This window comes from Zalophus californianus, chromosome 11 (genome assembly GCF_009762305.2).
Source record: "Zalophus californianus isolate mZalCal1 chromosome 11, mZalCal1.pri.v2, whole genome shotgun sequence".
In the NCBI taxonomy this organism is placed as follows: Eukaryota; Metazoa; Chordata; class Mammalia; order Carnivora; family Otariidae; genus Zalophus; species Zalophus californianus.
The window spans coordinates 59824502-59849504 of NC_045605.1; the positions used below are offsets into that span (position 1 = coordinate 59824502).

Sequence of the window (25003 nt, forward strand, 5' to 3'; positions counted from 1 at the left end):
AACTCCTATTTATTGAAAACCTTCTCTGGGCTAGGTATAATGTCACATGTTAATGACGCAGTGGTGAAAACATAGATAAGTCCCTATTCTGATGTAACTAGCAAGGGAGATAGATCATAAAGACGTGCTTATGTGCTCTAAGAGCATAGAACAGAGTCATTTGCTTCCATTTTTAAATGACAATGCTACGTGCTTTGTGGAATTGTGAGGATTAAATGAGAGAATGCAAATAGAATGCCTAGCAGATTGCCCAGGGTACAACAAACATTAATTTCTCTCTATGTCCATGACTTGGTTCCCCTAAAAGAGCAGGGCGGAGACAGAAAGGAGGAGGAAAAAAGCCTTGAAATGATTTCACCTCTGCCCTGGTGTCTTCCAAACAGGTCTTCCCAGCCTAGTCTGTATGAGCTCCATCTCCTATAGCTCACCAGTGGCTCACAAGGGTCTTCTGCTCAGTCTCAGCCTCAACCTCTTCAGACTAACCCTAAATCTGAGTTTTCCTTTGTCTCTGATGGGGCTCCTCTTGATTCCCTGGTGTTCTCTCTCTCAGCTTGCCTTAGGAGAAGTAGGAGTCTCCCCTTCGTTACTGTTCTTCATTGCTACCCCCAAAGACAAGCCTGATGTCCCATTTCATGACATGGGAAGATGATGAGCAAGACAGGAGATAGCAAAAAGAACAAACAGGGGAAGTGACAAATGAAACAGAGTTCTGGAGTTGCATCCTCTGATCCATCGTTCCTGATGGATGGTAGAAAGGAACTAGATGGGGGTAGGAAGGGCTAGGGCCTGGCCTTATCTCCTAGGAGGGTCCCTCCTCCCAGGCAGGTGGGATAATAGTTGCCCTGTTTCCCTCCAGGGCACTTTTGCATCTTTGAGGTTTTCCAAACTGGGTGGTACTCACCTCATTTGGCATAATCCCCTCTGGGAATTCCTCCTTCTTCAGCTCTGGTGTGACCCAGAAACAATTCAGTTTCTGTGGTCAGGCCACAGTGTCAAGATGTGAATCTAGGCAATCTAATTCCAGAACCCCTCCCCCTCACACCAGTTGTGTGCCTCTGCACACCCTCTGATTGCTTTAGGCAATTACTTGCTCCTCCTGTTTTCCCTCACCTGACCCTGTACCAATTCCTCTCGAGACATTATCAACAAGTGCTAAGTACTATTCATATAGAAATTTCCCCCCAAAACTGAGCTCTTCAAAGATAGGAACTGGGTTGTTATGAACAGGTGCTCAGTATGTTTAATCAATAAATGAACATTGGTACTAAGATCCTAGACCTGATTTTGGAAGAGGAGGTGATTTTCTTTGTGAAACTAGTATGGGAAGAATTACTAGAAGCCAAAATGTCTTTACTCATTCCTACCCAGCCAGATCCTGGGCGGTTTCTCAGGGATAGCGGTACTTGCCATTTTTGGACACCAGAGGGCGCCACTGAGAACACAAATCCCCATATTCGGGGATTCTAAACTAAACTTTTGTAAGCAGATTTAGGACTCTTTATGGCACTTCTAGTGAAGATACTGTCATTTCCCAAATGAAAGCTATCAGTAACCAGAAACCCTGTGGTGTCGAGGAATGACAGCTAGAGACATGACAGCCAGTTCATAGAGAACACACATCATTCATTCACACACTTTTATTGAGTACCAGGTTTGTACTTGGTCAAGTCCTAGCCTGGGGGAGTATGAAGGTGAATGAAATTCAATCCCTGATGAACCCAGAAGCTAATGGGGAAGCCAGATACTTATGAGATAATCATAATCCAGTTGTATAAGTACTCTAAGGTATAGCAGAAGACTGGAGACACAGGGCAAGTTGGGCAAGTCAGGCAAGGTGGCAAAGGAAGGAAGGGGTGAGTTTTGAGCTGGGTCTTTTTTTTTTTTTTTTTTGACTAATCACAACTTTTGGTTCATGCTATTCTGTCATCATTGGTCAAGGCATGGATGCTTTTCTTTCACTGGAGCTGAGACTTGCAGGACAGAGAGAAAATTCCAAAGGAGAGAGCTTGGTGTGGTGGCCTCAGCCTTAGTTTCTTTATCTACAATGAGTATAGCCTCTGTCTTACCTAGAAGAGCTCTTGTGAATGAGAGAGTTGTTTGATGTGAAAGCTCGGGCAAAGAGTGGAATGGAGGCACGAGAATTGTTAGTCCAATTCGATTTAACCAACATCTGCAGAATATCAGGAGCAAGGCCCTGAGAGCAATTCAAGGGAGATACACCTGGTATACGGTAAAGGCTTGGTGTAAAAGTTTAAAAAAGACAGATGGGAGAAAAAAAAAAAAACTCTCTGTTTCCTCTTGAGACTCATAATGTGATGAGGGGTTCTTGCAGAGGCTACACTCACATGAGGACCCAACATAGGGACTGTTGAAGTGAGAGTCACAGCTTCAGATCCAGGAAGATCCATGAGGTCTCAGGATTTTCCTGTGTTGTAGAATATTAAAGCCAAACTGAATTAATAATCTGGTACTTATACACCCTATAGTTGGGGAGACTGAGATCCAGAGGGGAACTTTTTTTTTCCTAAAGTTTTATTTATTTATTTGAGAGAGAGAAAGAGAGTGCATGAGCAAAGGGGAGAGGCAGAGAGAGAGGGAAAAGCAGGCTCCCCTGCTGAGCAGGGAGCCCAGTGGGGGCTCATTCCCAGGTTCCTGGGATCAGGACCTGAGCCTAAGGCAGACACTTAACCGACTGAGCCACCCAGGTGCCCTGGCAACTAGGTTTTCTGATGTTAATCGTGATCTTGGAGGCGGAGAGAGGAAACCGAAATGTTCCTCCTGTTATCTAGGCCATGGCTTTCGTTCCCAGATACCGTTTATTTTTATTTTTGTTTTAATTGTGGTAAAATACACAGAACATAAAGTTTATCTTCTTCACCATTTAAAAAAAAGATTTTATTTATTTTGAGAGAGAGGAAGAGAGTGAGCACGAACTGGGAGGAGGGGCAGAGGCAGAGGGAGAAGCTGAATCCCCGCTGAGCAGGAAACTGACTTGGGGCTCATCCCAGGACCCCGGGATCATGACCTGAGCCAAAGCAGACACTTAACTGACTGAGCCACCCAGGTGCCCCTTCTTCGCCATTTTTAAGTGCATAGTTCAGTCATGTTAGGTACATTCACATTGTTTTGCAACCAATCTTTAAATACTGAACTATAGCCTTTAAACAATTCCCTATCCTTGGGCACCTGGGTGGCTCAGTCGTTAAGCGTCTGCCTTTGGCTCAGGTCGTGATCCCGGTGTCCTGGGATCAAGTCCCACATCGGGCTCCCTGCTTGGCGGGAAGCCTGCTTCTCCCTCTCCCACTACCCCTGCTTGTGTTCCTGCTCTCGCTCTCTCTCTCTCTGTCAAAAAATAAATAAATAAACAATTCCCTATCCTCTCCTGGCAACCACTATCCTGCTTTCTTTCTCTCTGAATTTCACTACTTTAGGTACCTCATATAGGTAGAATCATATAGTATTTATCTTTTGTGATCAGCTTATTTTACTTAGAATAATGTCCTCAAAGTTCATCCATGTTGTAGCATGTAGAATTTTCTTCCTTTTTAAGGCGGAATAATATTCCACTGTATGTATATACCACATTTTGTTTATTCATTTGTCTTTCCATTCAGATTTTACCTTTTGGCTATTGTGAACAGTGCTGCTATGAACATGGGTGTACAAATATCTTTTTGAGACCCTGTTTTCAATTTTTTTGAGTGTATATCCAGAAGTGGAATTGCTGGATCATATGCTACTTCTTTCTCTTTTTCTTTCTCTCTTTCTCTCTCTCTTTCTTTCTCTCTTTCTTTCTTTTTAAAATTAAGGAGGCTCCACACCCAATGTGGGGCTTGAACTCAGGATCCTGAGATCACGAGTTGCATGCTCTACTGACTGAGCCAGCCAGGCACCTCATATGCTAATTCTGTTATTAGTTCCCAGCCACCATTTTAGCCTCACAGGAAACGCAACATGCTTTGACAGGTTCAAGTTTTTGGTGTGAATTGGTAACAGACCCTCACTTCCTGCCTTCAAGACCCAGGCTTTTTGTATCAAATGGGTTATGCACCCATACTCCCTAAAAAATCATGTGGTAGCTAAGAGAAACAATGCAGTCAAGTTTAAAGGAAGTTAAACATGTTTTACTTTCTTTTTTGCTGGGGTATTCTCTTAGACAAATGAGTGAATAGGCAAGTTGGCTTAGGCAGAAGTGACAAGCTAGCAATCTGAGTGATTAATTTACACTGCAAATGTGTTTATATGGTCCATACAGGGCTTTTCACATTTATTTATTTATTTATTTATTTATTTATTTATTTATTTATTTTAAGACCTTTTATTTATTTATTTATTTATGGTCAGAGAAAGAGAAAGCACAAGCAGGGGGAGCAGCAGGCAGAGGGAGAAGCAGGCTTCCTGCTGAGCAAGGAGACCAATGTGGGACTCGATCCCAGGACCCTGGGATCATGACATGAGCCGAAGGGAGACAAGTAACTGACTGAGCCACCCAGGTGTCCCAGGGCTTTTTACTTTTAATTAATTGCTAGTACTAAAAAAGGGGATATGTCATGTAAAAGTTCAGCTTTCTAACTTCTCTTAAAGATGATCCAGCAATACTGAGTCCACCTTCCTGCCTTTTCTCCATTGTGCCATAGTCCCCACCACTCCCTATTATTCACCTACTTCTCTCAATTGTGTTATCTATTTGCCAACTTTGCCATTTGAGCTTAAGGGCCCTGACTCAGAGCATATGTCTAGTAGAACCTAGGTCAGGTGCTCATCTTCTCTTCTGGCCAGTTTCCCAGCACAGAGTTGTTATTCAATAAATATTTTAGTGATCAAATGAATTAACTCATGTCTACCAACTTTTACTGAGCACTTACTTTGTGCAGGGCCTATGGCTGCATCCTCCTTTTTCAAAGATGAATAAGACACTACCCCCTGACATTTGAAAACTCAATCTTATGGGGTGGAGGGAGGTGGACATCTGTTTGGTCTAATTCTGGACTTGAGGCACTGGTCAGAAATGGGAGTTCCTGAGGAGACCTTGAATTGTATCTGGAAGAAGGAAAGAACAGCTACACGGGGAGCTGGAGGTAAAGGGGAGAGTGTTTCAGGCAGAAGCAACAGCAGATACAAAGGTCCGATGGTGAAGGTTCAACGTGTTTGAGGAACTTAAAGAAGGCCAGTGTGCTTGGAGCTTGAGAGTGGGGAAGAGTGGTAGTAGATGAGGTTAGAAGTGTATTTTTACATCAACAGCCTAACCCCTAAGCCAGGCAGCTGTTGGGCAAATCCATGTTCCTGGTCTTCAGAGGGCTCGCTCAGAACAGGTAGCTGGCTTAGCACTGTCAGTCAGAGGAGAGACTGCGCCTAATTCCTTCCCCTGCCTCCGGTGCCAAGGGCAGGGTAGGGCACAGAGCAGGTTTTAGTAAAGATCTGCTGACAGCATGCTCGAGAGAGAACAGGAAATGCAGGCTCTGTTGAAGGAGGCCCACGCGCGGCTCTCTTCATTGGGGCACTCATTCTAAGTCGCCAACACCTCCTCCAAGCGACACTGAGAGCTGGGAGAGTGAGAGGCCGAGAGGAACCAGCCACAGGCCCTACCCACAAAAACCTCAAAGGGGAGGGGATTTGAGGGGCAGGTGGGAAAACGGGCTGTGACAGTTAAAGGAGGGCATCCGACTTCGCTTGAATGAGGCGGGAAGGGAGGTCAGCTGATGGGCAGATGGGGTCCTTTAGCCGAGACTTAAGGGATGTGTAGGGCAATTGTAACTATAGAGTTTTGGACGTTTCATTTTGTTATCTGGCATCATTTCCTCTGAAAACACTCGCAGTCCCGAATGGGTTGCCCCGGGGCGGATCCTCGCTTCACTCCCCAACCCCTCTGCAAAGGGGCAGGGCCTCCCAGGAGCTCGAGTCCTGTCTGCAGCACCCAGATTTGCCCGCCAGGGGCCACTGCGCGCGGGTGACTAAGCGCGCAGGTTCCTAAACTGCAGAGGAGGAAGCTGATCGGCTGCGCGGCGCGGCGGGAGGGCGGAGCCTGAAAGCCGGCCCGAAGTGGGGGGGCTGGGAGCGTGCCCCCGGCCCAACCCGGCCAGCCCGTTGTCGCTTCAGGCATCCCGGGACAGCAGTCGTTGTGCCGGGGGCCTCTGTCCAGCCCGGCTCCAGAGCTGAGGCGAGTGGAGCAGCACCGAGGCCCGGAGATCGGGGCAGGGCAGTTACTGCCGCCGTCGCCGCAGGCCTGGGTTACCTGAGCGACTGCGTGTCCGGGGCGCGCCCGCCCATCCGCCGGCGGTTAGAGCGGGAGAGACTCCCGTGGGGGAAGGGGAGGCCGGGACCCGACCCTTGGTGCGGGAGGGGGAGTCCTGGCAGACACTAGTGCGGACCCGGGCCGGGGAGAGCCCACCGCGGTCTGGGGGGACCCGGCAGCTGCCTCTAACAGGTTATTCCGGGATAAGCCCGGCGCTGGGGCGGGCCGGGCTTCGCTGGGGGCCGGGCGGCGCGGGGCGGGCCTGCAGGAGAGCACGCCCCCGCCCGCCCCGGGCCCGCCCCGCGCCGCCCGCCAGCCTGCCGGGGAGCCGCTGTCCCGGGCCTGGCCAGTGCGCGTCCGCCTGCTGAACCTGGGCACCGCCGGCCGCCTGGGCACGGGACTGGGCGGGGGCGCTGACCTCGGCCTAGGAGGCCTGGGATCCCGGAGCCGCCCGCGCCCGCGGGGACCTGCGAGTTGCACGCCCTCCCCGAGCCTGTGCTGCTCGCGGCTACTCGGCGGGGAGAGGCCAGGTGCCCCCCTCTTCCCCTCTCTTCCCTCCCTCCCCCACTCCGGTGCCCGCGGGAGATCCCGCCCGTCCGCCTCCTCCCGCAGAGGTGTAGCCCGCTGCGGAGCTGACGGCGGCCCCGCAGCCACCCTGTCCAAACTCTCCGGAAGCGGCTGGAGCAGACTCGGCGCTCAGGCCGCCGCAGCTCCCGTGGACCCACTGTTGGACCGGAGGAACCCGCCCTCCTCCCGCGCCCAAACTTGGAGCACTTGACCTTTGGCTGTCGTAGGAGGCAGGCCGGCGGGTGGCTGGACAGCTGCGGCGCCTCGAGGGCATCTTGCCTGGGGTTCCAGGACTGTCGGCTACACTTCTGGGCTCCCGGCTTTGCTCTGGGATCCCGAGGTGTCCACATCAGGTGCATGTTGACTGAGACCTGGAGTCATGGATGTGTGCTCCCGTGTTGCCCTGTGGCTCTTCTGGGGGCTCCTCCTGCATCACGGCCAGAGCTTCAGCCATAGTCACAGTGAGAAGGCGACAGGAGCTGGCTCGGGGGCTAGTTCTGAGGAGTCCACTGCAGCAGGTAAGGCCTTGCCACGGGCTGGACTGGGCTGGGAGGGTTGACTCAGGACTGAGGTGCCTGAGTGGGCAAGTTGAACCTTAGGTTTCTACATGTGCGGCTGATGGCACTGCCTGTTCTCAGTAGTCCAAGGAGTTCTTTCTGTTCAGGAGCCATGGCTAAATGTCTCTGTCCCTGACAACAACTTCTTTCCTCCTCTCTCCCCAGGATGTCTTTTGTTGGCAGTGAGAAGGGGTTGGCCTTTCGGGCACCTTGGCCTTTCAGATCAGCAAGCCAGGACCCCTTCTCAGGACTACTTGTCTGGAAGAATGGCCTAGGCAGATGATAAGTCTTTTGGCCATGATAAGTCTATTGCTTTTGGCCAGTTTCAGCACTTGGCAGCACAGGGAGGGTTGAGGCTACTGGGCTGGGCAGGGAAAGTCAGGGCTGGGCCAACTCTGTTGCCCTATAGCTTGGTGTTGAGGTGTGCCTTTCTGTTCCAACAAGCGTGGGAAACTTAGTCCCTCCCTTCCCTTAGGTAATCCGCTGTCTTTTAGCTATCCCATTTGAAATATCAAGGCAGTTCCTTAGATCGAATACTACTTACCACTAGGGAGTTAAATGGCTTTTTCTTATTGTGGGTATGGTATAATTTCTGGGGCCACTTGTTGATTTATTCCATTTCTTCTGACTGATGAGGGTAGGAATTCTATGATATTTTTGATCTGTCCTGTCTTTCTTTATGCACTCATGGAGCCTTGTCAGGTATCAGGAGCCCTGGAGTTCTGTTGCAGAATGCAAAAGAAAAGAATACTTTTAAAATTCAGTTGTTTTACACAAGACTTAGAAGGAATTCAGTTTTCTTTCCCCATTTCTCTCACCCTGTCACTGTGATCTATCCAAAGCAGTGGGTTGCGGATTAGGGAGTGTTTATAGCTGAGTTCTTTATGAGGGGACTGCTCAGGGATACCCATTGATACAGGAGGAAAAGGAAACATAGGTCATGGTGGCTGGGAGGTTTCATGGATGGATCCAGATGCTGGCTTTGATGATAGAACCTTTCTCCGAAAACCCTCTCTTTTAACTTCTTTGACTGGGCTGGGTGTACCTGAAGGGCTGAGTTGCAAGTAGGGTTGCCCTACGTACAAACATAGCACCTAGGCTGTTATTTTGTTTTTTTAATTTTTTATTTTATTTTATTTTTTTAAAAGATTTTATTTATTTGACAGAGAGAGACACAGCGAGAGAGGGAACACAAGCAGGGAGAGTGGGAGAGGGAGAAGCAGGCTTCCCGCCGAGCAGGGAGCCCCATGCGGGGCTGCGTCTCAGAACCCTGGGATCATGACCTGAGCTGAAGGCAGACGCTTAACGACTGAGCCACCCAGGCGCCCCGTAGGCTGTTATTTTGAAGATTGGTTTTTCTTGCAGATTAAACTTGTTCTTCCATATGGTATCTCCTTGGCCCCTGAAATGTAGCTAAAAGCCTGATTTTCATCAGGCTGTGAAGGGAAAGTCTACTAGGCAGATGTAGATCAAAATGTGAAGTAGACCCTAGGAACCCTAGGAACATCTCTGCTTTCTCAGTGACATTCCTGATTATAATGGATAAAATATCCTTTTCTCCCCCTAAAATATGAGTGCCTGACATAAAATGAATATTTTTTTGGGGGGGAGGAGGTGTTTTATATTTTAGACATGAACTGAAGGGATGAAATTCTGAACTTTAGGCATTAGCTTGCTATCGAGAAGATTGTGTGTGTGTGTTTGTGTGGACACACCTGCCTAAGTAAGAGGCATTCCAGCATCCCTCAGAACCACCCCATGACTTGAGCTTGTGGGGACAGCCCTCCTCACAACATATCTCAGAGGCCTGGCTATGCTGACTCTGTCACTTAGGCCCTAATTACTCTCAGTTCAGAAATTAGTTTATGTTGTCATAATAATACTGAAGCCCAGGGAGGGAAGTCTCAGAGACCCTAGGTGCTAGGCATGATTATAGTTTGTGGGAACCTGGGGACCCCAGAACTATTGTTCTAGGTTGTCCCCTTGGGCCTGTCTGGGACTTTGACTCAGACAGGGACTCATTTTTTTGCAAAGAGGTGGCTTACGGACTGGGCTCTGCTAAAGGATTTGGGGAGAAGTGTCTTATGCAGCCAGGAACTCTCATAGCCCTTCCAGTCCCCATGTAGTCTTGGAACACAGGAGTTTTACTTGCCCTTAAAGCTGCCATTTCTGTAATCAGATTTGGCACACCTGGTCAATTTATATGTTCTCTATAGTTTATATTTTACAATTACACAGCTATTTTTCCTATAAAAGGCTCATAATAGCCTAGTAGAATGCATGGCGGGTGGTATTATCCCCCTTTTTATAGGTGAAGAAACTGGGTTCTGTCTTTTTTTTTTTAATTTTTTTATTGTTATGTTAATCACATATATTACATCATTAGTTTTTGATGAAACTGGGTTCTGTCTTATAGGCAGGTCTTAGATTTCTTCTGTCTTCTCTGGCCCTGGCCCATTAAAGGAGTGCTAGGCATGGCCAAGAGAATGTTACTTTCTTCCCGATCAGTTATTTAGGCAGGCCCTTGTAACTGAGCTGATGAGATCCAAGGAAAGGGCTGTCTTTTTCTCCCCTGGAGAGTCTTCTGCAGGGGCCAGAGAATTGGATTTTTTTCTCTCGTTGGATATATCTCTCCATCTTAGAGCCCTGTCCCTGCAGTGAAGGCAGGTGCTCCGCTAAGAGACCCCCTCAATTGGGCAGCGGAGAGGCCATTCCTGTCACCTTCTCGCTCTTTGATGCCTGCACACCCAGCTGTGCTAAGTCACTTTCTCAGAAAAGATCTGAGCCTGGGCGTGCTACCCTGGGGACTGCATTTCTGAAGCTGGCCTGGAACTGATGCTTGGAACCTCCCGTAGACTCTGGGCTCATTGCTTCCAGAAACTCAAAAGGTTTTCTGCAGAATGTTTGTGGGGGATCCCAGGTGAGTCAGGTTGTGACAGTTGGAGATACTGAGGGCCTCTGATCAGGAACTGTGGTGTGACTCAGTATAGCCAGAACAGGGCCCTGGAGGATAGGCATCTAGGCAGTCTGTGGACTGCAGGCTGGCTTCTCAATCAACCCCTGGTGGGAGTGGGAGGCCAGAGCCCTGTCTGCCCACCCAGCTAGTTGCTGCTGCCTCCAAGGCTATAAATGGCCTGGCCATCTTGGTGGCTATGCTAATTTTAGCTGAGGGTAGCTCCCGGAACTGGACCAGGGCCAAGGGCAGGTGGGTGGGGCTTGGCTGAGGCTAATATTGGGGCTGGGAGAGGGTCACAGTAATCCTGGAGCAGCTAGGACATCATCTGCACCCAGCTTTGACAGTCACCCCTTAGCTAGGTTAATTTATTCAGCAGACCTCGAACAGTGCAGCTCATGTGCTATTTATTCAACAAATATTTTAGTGTCTGCTCTGTGCCATACACAGTATGTTTGATGGTGGGAATTTAAGGATGAACAGAACAGATAGGTTCTCTGCCCTCAAGGAGGTTACAGTCTAGGGGCGCCTGGGTGGCTTGGTCCTTAGGTGTCTGCCTTCAGCTCAGGTCATGATCCCGGAGTCCTGGGATTGAGCCCCACATCGGGCTCCCTGCTCTGTGGGAAGCCTGCTTCTCCCTCTCCCACTCCCCCTGCTTGTGTTCCCTCTCTCGCTGTGTCTCTCTGTCAAATAAGTAAATAAAATCTTTAAAAAAAAAAAAGGAGGTTACAGTCTAGTGGAGAGGTAGGAAATAAATACATAAGTAAATATATTATCATGTGGCGGTGCTGCGGAGGAAGGCGTGACCAGGGCACTGTTTGGAGTATGGGAGGAGGACAGAGATCCAGCCGAAGGAGCAACTCAGTGCCTAGGAAGACATTAATTAACAGCAGCAATAATAGCAACTAACATTTGTTAGTGCTTAGTGTGTGGCAGGCACTGTTCCAAACATTTTATTTCACTTAATTCTTTTTTTTTTTAAAGATTTTATTTATTTGACAGAGAGAGCACAAGCAGAGGGAGAGAGAGGGAGAAGCAGGCTCCCTGCTGAGCAAGGAGCCCGATGTGGGACTCGATCCTAGGACCCTGGGATCATGACCCGGGCCGAAGGCAGCCGCTTAAATGACTGAGCCACCCAGGCGTCCCTCACTTAATTCTTACAATCATCCGGTGTGCTGAGTATTAGTCCTGTTTTATATTGGAGGAAATAGAATCAGAGGTTAAGAAAGTTGCCCAAGGTTATAAAGCAAGTAGGGAGTAGAGTTAGAATTTGAACCCAGGCAGCCTGACTCTTCTCCCTGCCTCCACCTCAGCCCTTAGGGTATAGACTCTCTCACAGCTTTCGGATCAACGCTGTGATAGAGGTGTTGTATACACACACACAAGGCTGTGGGCAGCCCAGGGGAGCAAGTGACTAACACTGCCTGGGAGAGCTGGGGGAGGCATTTCAGTTTCCCCCATAATTTTTTTCTCAGATCTTGGGAGATAGAAAGTGGTTGCCTAATTCAGAAGTTAAGAGGTGGAAACATCAGTTAGTTCAACCCACTTATTTTTACAAATGAGGAAACTGACGTCCAGAGAAGCATCAAATACAAGTTCCACAGTGGGTTATTGGTGGAACTAGACGAAGACAATCGAGTCAAGGACCCTGACTTAATTGGTTATTCAATCCACAATGAGTACTTTCTGCTTGCTTTGTGCTATGGAAGAGATTTAGGGCTACCAAAGAAGTCTAGGTCTGGGGGCAGGGGGGTATGCTATTATTAAATGTAGCATAATGCACAGGCTTAATGAAGCATAAAACCAGGCAGTGTAGACGGTGTAGCCTGAGGTTTAAGAGAGCTGTGTGTGGGTTGGGCTCAGCTGAGGTGGCTAGGGAGGACTTCCCGGAAGGAGGAGTTGGGTAGAGGCAGAGGGGAACCAGGAGGGAGTGGTGGTCTGACTTGGGGAAGGCTGCAGGAACGGGCATTGTAGATGCCTGGGTCTCCTGTGTGAGTACACGGAGTCTCACTGTTTGGTGGCTGAACAATAACTGGGCAGAGTTGCTTCATACTTGGCCGGTTACCTCGCTTGAGAGCCCGTAGACAGGAAGATTGCAGTCATATGTGATCTAGGGGCAGGTCTAAGAACTACCATAATCTTGAAGTAATGATAAATGTAAATAATATTTCGAGATATGTGCAAGTGTAATGTGATGTGAAAATATCATTTCTTTTGGTGACAAAATCATAGGTACTGCTACTAATACTGTGGTTGGTTGCCCATAAGATATAATTGAAGTAAATATTAACTTTCAGTAAAAGAATACTGGAAATAGGGATGGAATTTCTTTCCCATCCAAATTCACAGGCCCCTCTGAATTCTATCCATGGGCTCCTCAGGAATGTGGGGCCTTCATGTTAAGAACGCCTGTTCTCTGGCAAGGAAGGGATGAGGTCTTGTTGAGGGAAATGGTTTCCTCGGGCTCCATAGGACTTGGGTTTGAGCACCAAGGGGCCCCTTATTTCCTGCTGAGTAACTTTGAGATACATTGCTTAATGACTTCATGGGCATGCTGTGGTACAGTTCCCTTTGTGGGAAATGATACTCCAGGAAATAAGCAGCTCTGGCTATCAGACTTCTAGGGAGAGAAGTCTGGGCTTCCAACAGAGCTTTTCTTTTCTTTTCCTTTTTTTTTTTTTGTTACTGCTGATAAAATATATGAAATATTTAAGATATACAACAAGGTATAAAAAGTAATACATTGAATACCATGTGCCCAGGACACAGTTTAAGAAATAAAATAATAACAAAACAGAGCTTTCTTTATTACCCCAGGACACTTTGTATAAATTTCTAATGTAACACATAACAACACATTGTGTGTATATTTGCTCTCTCCCAAGTGTAAGCTCTGTGGAAGAAGGGAGGAGGGGTTGTACTTTATTTATCTCTGTTTTTTATTGTGCCTAGCCTAAAACCTCTGTTAAAGTTGGTTGGAAAAGGTGGAATCAGGGCCTATTTGAATGGATCATATTTTCTCTCTTCCTTTCAAACCATCTCATATGTCTTGCTACACATTCTGGGCTTTTCCTCAACCCCTGGATGTGCTGCTCACCCAGGGTACTTGATATTTTCATTCACACTCAGAACTGTTTATTCTTTTTCTTTTTTAAAAAGATTTTATTGGGCGCCTGGGTGGCTCAGTCGGTTAAGCGACTGCCTTCGGCTCAGGTCATGATCCTGGAGTCCTGGGATCGAGTCCCACATCGGGCTTCCTGCTCGGCAGGGAGTCTGCTTCTCCCTCTGACCCTCTTCCCTCTCGTGCTCTCTATCTCTCATTCTCTCTCTCAAATAAATAAATAAAATCTTTAAAAAAAAAGATTTTATTTACTCATTTGAGAGAGAGAGAGAGAGTACAAGCTGGGGGCAGAGGGAGAGGGAGAAGCAGGCCCCCTGCTGAGCAGTGAGCCCAATGCTGGGTGGGGACGGGGGGGGGGGGGGTCTCAATCCCAGGCCCCTGGGACCATGATCTGAGCCGAAGGCAGACGCTCAACTGACTGAGCCACCCAGGCGCCCCTGTGTATTCTTTTTCAGTCTATTTTATTTTATCCTCAACTTTGGAATTAGGTGGGACTGTTTTTATTATGGCCTTTTTAAAAGTGACACATTTGCAGCTGAGAAATTTGTGTTCTTGCTCCCATAGCTAAAAAGTGGCAGGATCAGAACTATACCTCTGGGGATCTGTGTTCCAAGCCATTGCTGTTTTTATCAGAACATATTACCTGTTGATGTGTTCCTCACCGATCTGGCACTCCGAGCCTTTAGCCTCAGTGGTCTGGTGATAGCTGTGTTAACAGGGTGTTTGAATAGTCTAGCAATATATAACCAAGTGTGGCTCCAGAGTATGGTAGAGTCTATAATGTTAGGGACCATGCTGTGCTTGGAGTTTATCTGTGTATGTGTTTGCCTTCCTCAGTATACCATAAACTCCTTGGAGGGTGGGACAGCAAGCTCCCAGCACAAGGCTTGGTATGTACTATACTTTGTATATAATAAAGTTTGTAGAACTAAACTGAAGGGGATTTATTTTCTGATTCTGATTCTCCTGTACTTCACTAAGCACTTGGTTAGAAGTTGAAAAAATTTTCCTTGGAGAGGGTTAGGTAGTTTTGAAGAATAAGCTTCACTTATTTAGAAAGTTCACTGTTGTAGGGGCGCCTGGGTGGCTCAGTCGTTGAGTGTGCCTTCGGCTCAGGTCATGATCCCAGGGTCCTGGGATTGAGCCTCACGCTGGACTCCCCACTCCGTGGGAGGCCTGCTTCTCCCTCTCCCACTCCCCCTGCTTCTGTTCTTTCTCTAGTTCTCTCTCTCTCTCTCTCTCTCTCTCTCAAAATAAATAAATAAATAAATAAAATCTTAAAAAAAAGTTCACTGTTTTAGAATTTCTCTGTCTCTGTTAAAAAAAAAAATCATCTAGATCAGTTTGGGTCCAATAGCTTCACTTCACTTGGAAGAACTTTGTGTAGGATTTTAAAGAAACCAGACTCTTACCTTTGCAATCCTTACCAAGAGAATGCAGTTAAGAGTAGCTGGAAGACTGTCTAATTCCACCAAGGACCCACGTGGAGCGGGGAGGAGAGGGTTGGGAAGTGAGTGGATGGGGCTGGATAGAAGCCCTGATGTAGAGGGAGATGATTGGCTTGGCTTTGCTGAAGGGTCTGAGTTGGCCACAGCCATCAGAAATAAATATCTGGGTTTAGGGGGACTTGAGAATTCCAGCTCCTTTCCTTACTAACTAGGGATCTAGTGGAGGGTAAGTCACTTCATCTTTCAGGCTTAGTTTTTTTTTATTTGTAGAAAGGGAATCAGTAACCTTAATGGATAGGTTTGTAGTGAGGATCACATGAGATAACTTACATAGTGAGAAGGCTTTATAAACTCTCAAGTGCTGCATGATTAGGGATAGTTGGGTCCTCTCAACCTCAGCTTTTGTGGGCCTGAAAAATCTCAATCAGAATCCGAGTGTCTACTTGTGGTAGCACCTCTCTAAAGCACCTCTGAACCTGCTACAGTTCCATTGTTTAACTTGAGGTATACCCGTCAAGCATGTATAGACTCTGGGTATGGTCGAGCTAGGCTTTTATTCAGGCCTTACTCTAGCCTGTAGGGACGCTATTGGTAAAGTGTGGGTGCTTGTATTTGACCTTATTTCCGGTCCTTTCCCCCTTCCTTTTGTTGCATGTAACCACTTCCCTAGCCCCAGCTGCAGGCTTGAAATGAAATGGCTGACCAGATGGGCCTGGTCCCTACCTGTAATGGTGCATAATAAATTATCCCCAAACTTAGAGGCTTAAAATAGTAAACATTTATTATCTTACAGTTTCTGTGGGTTAGGAATCTGGGTGCTCACTTAGCTAGGTGCCTCTGGCTCAAGGTCTCTCATGAGGTTGCATCAAGCTCTTGGGCTGGGGCTGACGGCTTGATTGCAGGGCGGGGGAGAGCATCTTCAAGTTAATTCATGTGGTTGTTGGCAGGCCTTGGTCCCTTGCCACATGGGACTCTCCATTGGGCTGCCTCATGACATGGTAGTTGGCTTCCCCGAGGACAAGTGATCCAAGAGGGAGTGCCCAAGCTGCAATCTTTTTATTGCCTAATCTCACAATTGATATGCCACAACTTCTGCCATATTCTGTTTGTTAGAAGCAAGTCAGTAAGTCTGGCCCATACTCAAGGTGAAGGGCTTAAACAAGGGCATGAATACCAGCGGGGTGGGGATCACTGGGGGCCTTGGTATCACCCTGTGGTATCACCCTAGGGCCATGATACATTTACCCTGCTGTGGTAAAAAGAAGATGCCTATAGTATCACCCCAGGGCCATGATCTTGGGAACAATGGCTTCTAGGTGCTGTGCCCTCTTAGCTTTTCTTTAACTTCCTTTACTTGCCTCCTAGAGTTTTGTGGAGTCTCTCTGTACTCCCTTTGGTATTGTGTCCTCTTGGTTCATGCATGACTTCATTGCTTTGACATGTAGAGTTGGCACGGCCCCTCCCTCTATAGTCCTGCTGTATCTTAGGCCCAATCCTAAAGTAGCTTTTAATCCTATATTCTAGCCTTGTCTTGCATCTGCCCAGTTTGGTACCTTCAGTTCTGAAGCCCATTGTGGATCTACCGACCTTGGCGTCTTTACTGCCCCAACTTGGCCTCAGAGAGCTAGACTTATAAGTGGCATTGCATTGGGACTTACACATGGACAGATGAAAAACTTACTGTGACCTTTTAGGTCATTGGTGTTAGGTGCTCGGACTTAATGTCTTAGTATGTCAAAGCTCAAGGGCTTTTCAGGACCATCTCTTCCAAACTCCTCGTTTTACACATCGGAGTATCGAAACTTGCCCAACGTTTTAGCTGGGGCTAGAATCTGATTTTGTCTGATTCTCATTCACATGCTATTTCCACTCTGTTGTGGAGTCTCTCTACCCTAACACAGCCAGTTTAGATTGTTAGGGGATATGAGACCTATACAGAGGAGAACTAGAAGGTGGTTCACAATATTGTATCATGTTCACAGAAATTGGGCTGGGCAGAATTGGGAGTACACGAAGTCAGCATCAAGCACTGCTTCTGAGGAGTTTCCCGCACAGCTAGAGAGCTTTCATATCAGGCACAGTAAAGGGAGCCCAGTAGTATTTGTGGCTTATGATGACTAATACCTATCTGCATTCTGTACCACTCCCTTGGCATTTCAGTTCAGAGCACCGAGAGATCTCTGTCTCTTGGGATGTACGGAGCAGGCTCCCTGAAGGAGGAGTGTCCGAGCGCTGTACTGCGTGTCTCCCTGTTGTTTGGCTCAGCTGCTTGCATTATGTATGGACTTGGGTCCTCCCCAGGCAGGTTCAATGTGTCTAAAACTTCTGGCCACCTGGAAAGTGCCAAGGGGGAGAAGCTCTTTGGGCCCTGAGAATTTGACAAAGCCTTGCCTGTGTTGGCATAACTTGCTGGGGCAGGTGGATCTGCAGAAGGCAGGCTACGGCCCTGTCATGTTTGTCAGAGTGGAACAGATTTATTTCATGACAGACCTGCAAAGAGAAAACTGAAATGAGCCAGCAGCCTCGTACTTTTTTTGTCTTCTGCTGGGGAGCTTGGGCCAAAGATGGTGCAGCCTCTAAAATCCCTCGATGGGTGGTGGTTTCCTTCCTGACCCAAGCTTCTGGTCCCAGACCACTTTGCCTACTTTATCTTCCTCTGTTCCTCTCCCTGGATCTTGGCCCAGCCACACTTTTTTCTTTATCCTGGTCTGCAGAACATACCTCACACTGCTTCTCTTTTGCCTTTACTTATGTCATTGTACTCTCCTCCCAGAATGCCCTCCCTTCTCCTTTCTTCCTACCTAACTTCTCAGTCCTCTGGGATGTGTTCCCTGACATCAGTACTAGCCACGAGTTCCCTCTCATCTCTGATCAGGCTCTGGTGGCACTTGCTGTCTGCACTACTCTGTGCACTTCACAGCCTGCTCATGCCTCTTAAAGCAAGAGATAGCCTGCTCTAGAATCAAGAGCCCTGGGCCCTGACTGAAGTCTTTACTGGCTATAGGGCCAAAACTACGGTGTTCTCACTTGAAAAATGGGGTTAAAAGAGAGTTAATTTATATGAAAGTGTTGTATGGATTTTAAAGCCATTTTTTTGTTGTCGTTGTTTCCGATTTTGTTTTGTTTTGTTGACGATAGTACTTATCCTTGGTATCTCTCACGGTGCTGGTCAGAAAGTATGTGCTCGGTAGATATTTGATGAATGAATGAATGGATAGCAATGAGTGGATTTTTGGATTGAGTAGGCATGAAGGGAGAGTGCCGGGTAAATCAGCACCAGTTCCTATGAAAAGCTTAGACAAGCGTGCTCCGAGGTTAGGGGTAGGATTCACATGGTGGGTTTTCTGAGGAGTTCGGTGACTGTTATTTTTCTGCTGACTCTACTTTGTCCCTATTTGTTGAGGACCTACCGAAGCTGTGCTCGACGACAGTTATTAGTTACACTGGGGGATGGTTTGGCCCTTGGCTCTGGCTAACAGTTTTTGTTTGCCTCAGCAATGGCTACCTGAGCAGGTGGCCGCAGCAGGACTGTGCTCTGAGGGGGCCGACGTGAGACCTGCGGACAAGCCTTCCTTGGGTCCTGCTGTCCCTGTCTTTGGTTCCATGGTACATGTGGGTTTACCTCAGGTCAAACTTGAGGCAGCCAAATGAACAGAATACACTTTAACTGCTTTTCTTAGCCTGGCTTGTGGGATGGAGGAGGGAGTCTTCTTTCCTGCCGGGCTGGTTGTGCAGCAGGGAGGTAGGATAGGCTGGTGAAGATCCCTGGCTTTTAAAATGTTATCTCTGATCCTGGAACTCCCTGGACCTCAGAGAACTCCAGCCTGAGCAGACATCACAGCAGCTTTCCTCCAGGGCACTGGGGAAAGGGCCCCTAGGGAGCCTTGGTGGAGGAGGCAAAGGTTTGAGAGCGCCAGCCGTGCGGCGGCCAGCATGGCCCAGTGAGGACAGGTCTGTCCCTTTCCTCTGTTGGCCACATCTCCAGAGCTCCTGGCTGCCTTGTATGGAGTTCTGGCCTAGGTAATGACCAGAAATCTCACTGGCAGGCAGGCTTCCAAATCTCCTATGCTTCTAATTCTCTCCAGGGTGATTTCAGTAGCTCTGCTCCTGTTCGGCCTCTCTGGGTTATCTCCGGCCTCTCAGGAAGCTCTCAGAACTCTCATCACTACAGTGTCTGTTAAAACAAATGTGTCCATGTTTGCCAAGTTCCCAGAGCCAGCATCTAAAATGTAGTGGCCAGGGGAGACGGGTGCCCTGTATGATACATGCGCAGGTTGGAAGGCAGTGTGTGTGTGTGTGTGTGTGCACGTGTGTGCATGCGCGTGCTTGCGTGTTGCTGGGTAGCCAAACTCCTGGAGGTCTTGTTTCAAGAAACTTCTGCTGAAAAGGGCAAAGTGCATGGGAACTCACTCTTCCGATCGCTAAAGAGATAAATATGTAATTAAGACAACTCAAATAACTTCAATGATAAGAATGATGACGGTAGCTACTATTCAGTGAGCAGCTGTTACGTTCTAGGCACTGGGCTTGGTGCTTTACATCCATATAATAACGTCTAAGGGTGAATATTTTTCTCATTTTGTAGATGGGGAAACTGTAACTCTGAGAATTTAAGTGATTTTCCTAAGGTTATTAAGCCAAGATTTGAATTTAGGTTTATCTGACCCAAAGGCCAGTGATGTTTCTATTTTAGTTTAATAATTTGTGGGGAGGGAAAGAAACAGCTGTATGAATTTAGGTAGAGATGTGCATTTGGTTTAAAAAGGGTACAGCTTATCAGACTGTTAGTGGCATTAGTTTTTTGTGTCACCTAAGTGGCTCGGAAGAACCGGGATTAGGAATTTGGGGTGGGGGAGGGAACGAGAGGGTGTATTTCAGTTATAAATTCTGAATGGGCTATCACAGTGGCGGAGTATATAGCTGCAGAGTGGTGTGTATTCAGTTTGTGTCTTCCAAAACTAGCATTATGGTTGAACTCTTTTGGATATAAGCTTTGGGATAGAGTCTGTATCTTTGTAGTGTTCTTCACTTCTTCAGTCGACATTTAAAGCGTATGTTATATGACAGTTCCTGCCCAGTAGAAGTACTGTGTATAATAGGGGACTGTAAGATGTGCACTGACTTTTTTCTTTATTATATATATATATATATATTTAAAGATTTTATTTATTTATTTGACAGAGAGAGACAGCGAGAGAGGGAACACAAGCAGGGGGCGTGGGAGAGGGAGAAGCAGGCTTCCCGCGGAGCAGGGAGCCCGATGCGGGGCTCGATCCCAGGGCCCTGGGATCATGACCTGAGCTGAAGGCAGACACTTAACGCCTGAGCCACTCGGGCGCCCCACTTTTTTCTTTATTATAATAAGAGCTCCTATTTATTGCGTACCTACTCTAAACTAGGACTGGGCTAGTTTACTGCTACTACTACTGTGTACTACTTTCACGTACGTGATCTTGTATAATCCTCACAGTGGGTCTCCCATTTGCTAGTTTATTGTGCAAGGTAATCTAGGTTTAGTGCCCTGTGAATGATACTGATGGTCCTTTTGGAAAATGAGATCAGGGAAGCTTTGTGGAAGAGGTGGCAGCTTAGTGGCTCTTCAGGTACTTCAGGCAGAAATGTAAGGTAAGTTGAGGCAAGCATTCCAGCCAGAGGAAATGTCATGAGTGAAGGCATGGAGTGGAAAAAAGTAGTCTCTAGGGGACGTTAGTCCAGATTGGCTGGAGCGTAGCATCTATGAAGGAGAGTACTATAAAATAAGGCAGAAAAGATTGAGGAAGGATCAGGGAAGGTCTCAGTGCCAGGCTAAAGATTTTAGACTTGAGTTTGTAGGCAATAAGTCATTTGTGCAGGTTTTGACCAAGGGAAGGGTCATGACCTGAGTTTTGCTTTAGGGAGATTAATCTCAGAGTGTGTATATAATGCGTTGGTGGGGGTGAGGGTGGAGGTAGGGAGCCCAGGTAGGAGACTTTGCAGTTGTTCACGAGCAGAGATTAGGGTCTTCATTGTGGATGTAGAATCAATAGGACTTATAGTTTAAGGGTAGGAAGGAAAGAGAAGAGTCAGAGGTATGCCCATGTTTTGAGTATGGGTAATGAGGAGCTTGGTGGTGCTGTTAACAGAAAATATTTGGCAGTTAGAAGGAGGGTCAGTGCTAGGCAGTGATGCGTGGAGGGGTAGTTGACTTTATTTGAAGTGCTGGGCAAGGGGCTACATTTCACAGTACTCTAGGAACCAAAGACTTCTCTTCTTCACACTTATTTCAGATCTCTTCATTTTATAGCTGAGCTTTCTGGTGCCTAAAGAAATGAAATAATTTGCGCAAGGTCATACAGTAATTCCTTGATGGATTCCAAGTCTGAGAATCCAAGTTTCTTGTTTTTTGGCTATTAAGCTTTCTAACAAAGCTGGGTCTTCATTGTAAGAAAATCAGTCTTGGAGATGGAAAAACCTGGGTTCAACTCCAGGCTTTGCCATTTTCTGTTTATAAAATCTTGAATGGGCTCCCTTTTCTCTCTGAGCCTTAGTTTCCAAGTTTGCAAAAAAAAAAAAAAAAAAAAGAATATTAATCTCTACCTTATGAAGGCAATGGAAGATAATATACTTTGTAAAACTCTTAAGTGCTGTGTGAGGGTATTATCTCAGGATTATGGCTTGAGGTAGAACCAATATATATAGTGAGTATTTTGGCCAAGTAAGAGCAGACTTAAACTTACAGTTTTTCATGGGAGGTCTTCTTTCACTTTAGGCTGTCCTAGACTACTCACCTGCATTTGGGGCTTTCTGGTCTGGGAACATGCCAAGTTTTCCAGAGTTACACATCTCTACTTTTCCAGGGGGAAATGAAGTTACTGAAGGAACACTAAGTGTTCCTATCCTATCCTCTCAGCTGTTCTTGGCCTGAGAGATGAGTACTGTCCCCTTCCCCCCAGGGTCTTCTGCCACCCTTCTGCAGGCTCAAGGTGTTGGGGCAGAGTGATAGCTGAATTTTGGGCTATGCTTTGGGGGAGACTCCTGCTAGACCAGGTGAGCCCTGGCTTGGAGCAGAGATACCTACTAGGGTGTAGCTGCTGGTCAAAGCTGGTGCTTGGAGTCCTCTTGAGGTCATCTCTTCTGTTTAGTACACATGTTCCCGAGTCCTCTTGAGAAGCGGGAGTAGGCTGCTTGTGTATTGTCAGGTCTGCGGTTACACAGCTGCCTGTCATGGAAGCGGGCCTGAAACTGGCCATCTTGTCAGATGTCTTGTCACACACCCTCTGAGACAGTAGAGGGGGATTGTAAGGTTTTCTAATAAAATAACTGCTGCTTATTTTGTGGCTTTTGTCTTAAAGCATTTTCTTTTCACTTATTTCCCTTGAACCTTTATTTCTTTTTTTCCTCTCTTCCTAGCTTGGTTCTCTTGAGTCTTCACAGTTTTCTTTATGGACTAGGTACTTTAATAAAAAAGAACACTAGGTTAGAAATTGAGTAGACGTAGTTAACATGGCTGGTGATACTCTTGACGTTTCTGGGCCTTTGTTTCCCCCATTCCAGGTATTTTGGGGATAATAGAACTTACCTCACAAGGTTGATATGTACAGATCTTATGAAATAATGTGACAGGTGTTTAGTCTTATACACATATGAGTAATTTATGATTAGTTTTCCTTTAAATTGTCTGGTCCTCTATATAATTCACTGGTTCATCCCTTCTCCTTACTACCCTTTGTCCCCTGGGTTTTCACTTTTCCTTATAACCTTGCTTTTTTACTTTCAGTGACAACAAGTTGCAAGGGAGAGGGCCTGAGCCTTTGGGAAATATAAAGGTTGTTGGCTTTCGTGTAGTATCTTATCATTAACTTGGACAAGGCACTTTACCCCTTCGTGCCTCAATTTTCATATTTGCCTGCTGGTTTACCATGTAGCTCTATTCTTTTGAGTTTTGAAGTTATTTCCATTTTGGAGAATATCCCTTTATTTTTATTTATTTATTTATTTGTTTATTTTTAAAAAGATTTATTTATTTATCTGAGAGAGCGAGAATGAGAGAGAGAGAGTACATGAAAGGGGGGAGGGTTAGAGGGAGAAGCAGGCTCCTCGCTGAGCAGGACTCGATCCCGGGACTCCAGGATCATGACCTGAGCCAAAGGCAGTCGCTTAACCAACTGAGCCACCCAGGCACCCCAAGGAGAATCTCCCTTTAAAATACAAGCATTACTGGGGTGAGGTTACCCCAGAACTGAGAATCAAAACTAGCCTTTGCTAGCTTTTCGGGTGTGGATCAGCTAGGGTATAGCCCCTGGGAAAATGATTCACAGTAGGACACTGGGGTGGAGGAATGGAGCCTGGCAAGGGGAGGCTTAGTTTACTGATGCTGGAAGGGTGTCTGGGCCTCAGGGCACACTTGATACTGCCTCTCTCACAGCCCACACCCAGCTGTTCTTCCTGAGTTGAGCTAGTGCCTGTACTCTCCACCAGGAGTTAGAACTTGGTGAGGCCTGATTCCCCCAAGAATTCAGTGATGAAAATTAGGGCACTTGAGCAGATCTAATTGGCAGAACTGTGTGAAGGGCAGAGGCTTTCCCTGGGGGCTCCTTTTAATCTCCTGTGGTTATAGCCTTTTAAGGTTGGACTAATTAAAATGTTGGCACCTGGACTCAATACCTTTCTTTGCACGAGGTCCTGCTCCAGCCTCCTGTAGTACCAGAAGTTGGCACAGGTCTGTCTTGGCAGGGAGCTGAGGAGTGGGTTTCTATCTCCTCATCTAACTAAATGCACAATGATGTGGTATTTGTCCAGAATGGGTTGCCACATGTCTCGTGGTGGAGAGAGATAGAGGCTGAGACCTGGATCTGGATATGCCTGATTTGCTACTCTCTAAACTCATGAGATGCCCTTTCAGGTTGATTCTCTGTTCTATTAACCCCCAAAGGGCTTTGCTCTGTTAGCTGGAAAGTAATTTCCCCTGCTTTGGAGCATTCCTCCCTGGTGTGTGTTTCGGTGTTAACCAGAAAAAGGGAGAAGGAAAGGGTGTTTATTAATTCCTACCATGTTCCAGGTTGGGGCTCGTGTTTTACACAGCTGTCTTTTGAGATGTGTAAAAATTTTACAGATGAGGAAATACTTGGGAAAGGAAAATAATTTGCCTGATTGTCATTATAGCCTGTAAGCAACGGAACCAGAATTCAAATGCGGGTCCCTCCCAAAGCCTCTTGTTACCTTCCTAAAGTAGTACCATGATTTCATATCCTCCTACCCTTCCACACTGAGGTAATTTCCTACCTCCAGAAAGTCTTCTTCAGTTTCTACAGCCAGAATTATTTTCTTGGCCTGCGTTTCCAGAGCCTTCTGCGCATCTCTCTAATCTGGCTGATATTTATGAGGCATGGATCTGCACCTCCCCTCCCGCCCTCCTTCCCATTTGACTACTACCACTCCTGCAAGGGGTGGCACTCAGGATGTGTTTGTTAAAGAACCGGATGAAGTTACAGTGTTAGAATTTCAGGCATCATGACACACTGGTAAAGGGAAGGGTGTTGGGCAGTATTGGCTAGCTCTCTGAATCAAGCCAAGCCTGGGTCTTGATTTGCTGAGTGTGCTGTGTTATACCAGAGGCAATAGGGTCTTTTTTTTTTTTTTTTTTTTATTTGAGACGGAGAGAATGAGAGAGAGAGAGAGAGCACATGAGAGGGGGGAGGGTCAGAGGGAGAAGCAGACTCCCTGCCGAGCAGGGAGCCCGATGCGGGACTCGATCCAGGGACTCCTGGATCATGACCTGAGCCGAAGGCAGTCGCTTAACCAACTGAGCCACCCAGGCGCCCTATAGGGTCTTTTTTATAGGATGCCTTTTGGGTTCCTGGGGAGCAGGCCTCTGTTCCTCTAGGTCTTTTGCTTTGGCATCTGGCTTTAGAGTCTCTTTCTTTCTTGAAGTTTCCTTGTAATTAGTAAAGTTAGAACAATGCTACCTGGAGTAAGAATGGTGGTGACAGCCCTCAGCCTGGCCTTGGTTGCTGGAATATACCTGTTGACTGTGGGGAGGAGGGAGTGGGGGATAGAGATGCGGGGTTGGGCTTTTTTTTGCAAAGAACATGCTGAGTCATTAACCTGGAATTGAAGCTTATACTTTCCGCAACCTTTACCTAACGG

At 47.0% G+C, this 25003-nt stretch overlaps 1 protein-coding gene across 4 annotated transcripts in view; it reads left to right on the plus strand.

Annotated features, from left to right (window-relative positions):
* The first annotated feature begins 7145 nt into the window (after positions 1–7145).
* The window catches only part of STIM1 (stromal interaction molecule 1), a 192224-nt gene continuing 174366 nt past the window's right edge, over positions 7146–25003 (plus strand). For all 4 annotated transcript variants that reach the window (XM_027578883.2, XM_027578884.2, XM_027578886.2 and 1 more), the window contains exon 1: positions 7146–7317. In XM_027578883.2, the coding sequence (XP_027434684.1) occupies positions 7179–7317 (139 nt within the window). In that variant the 5' untranslated portion in view covers positions 7146–7178. The remainder of the gene's footprint in view (positions 7318–25003) is intronic.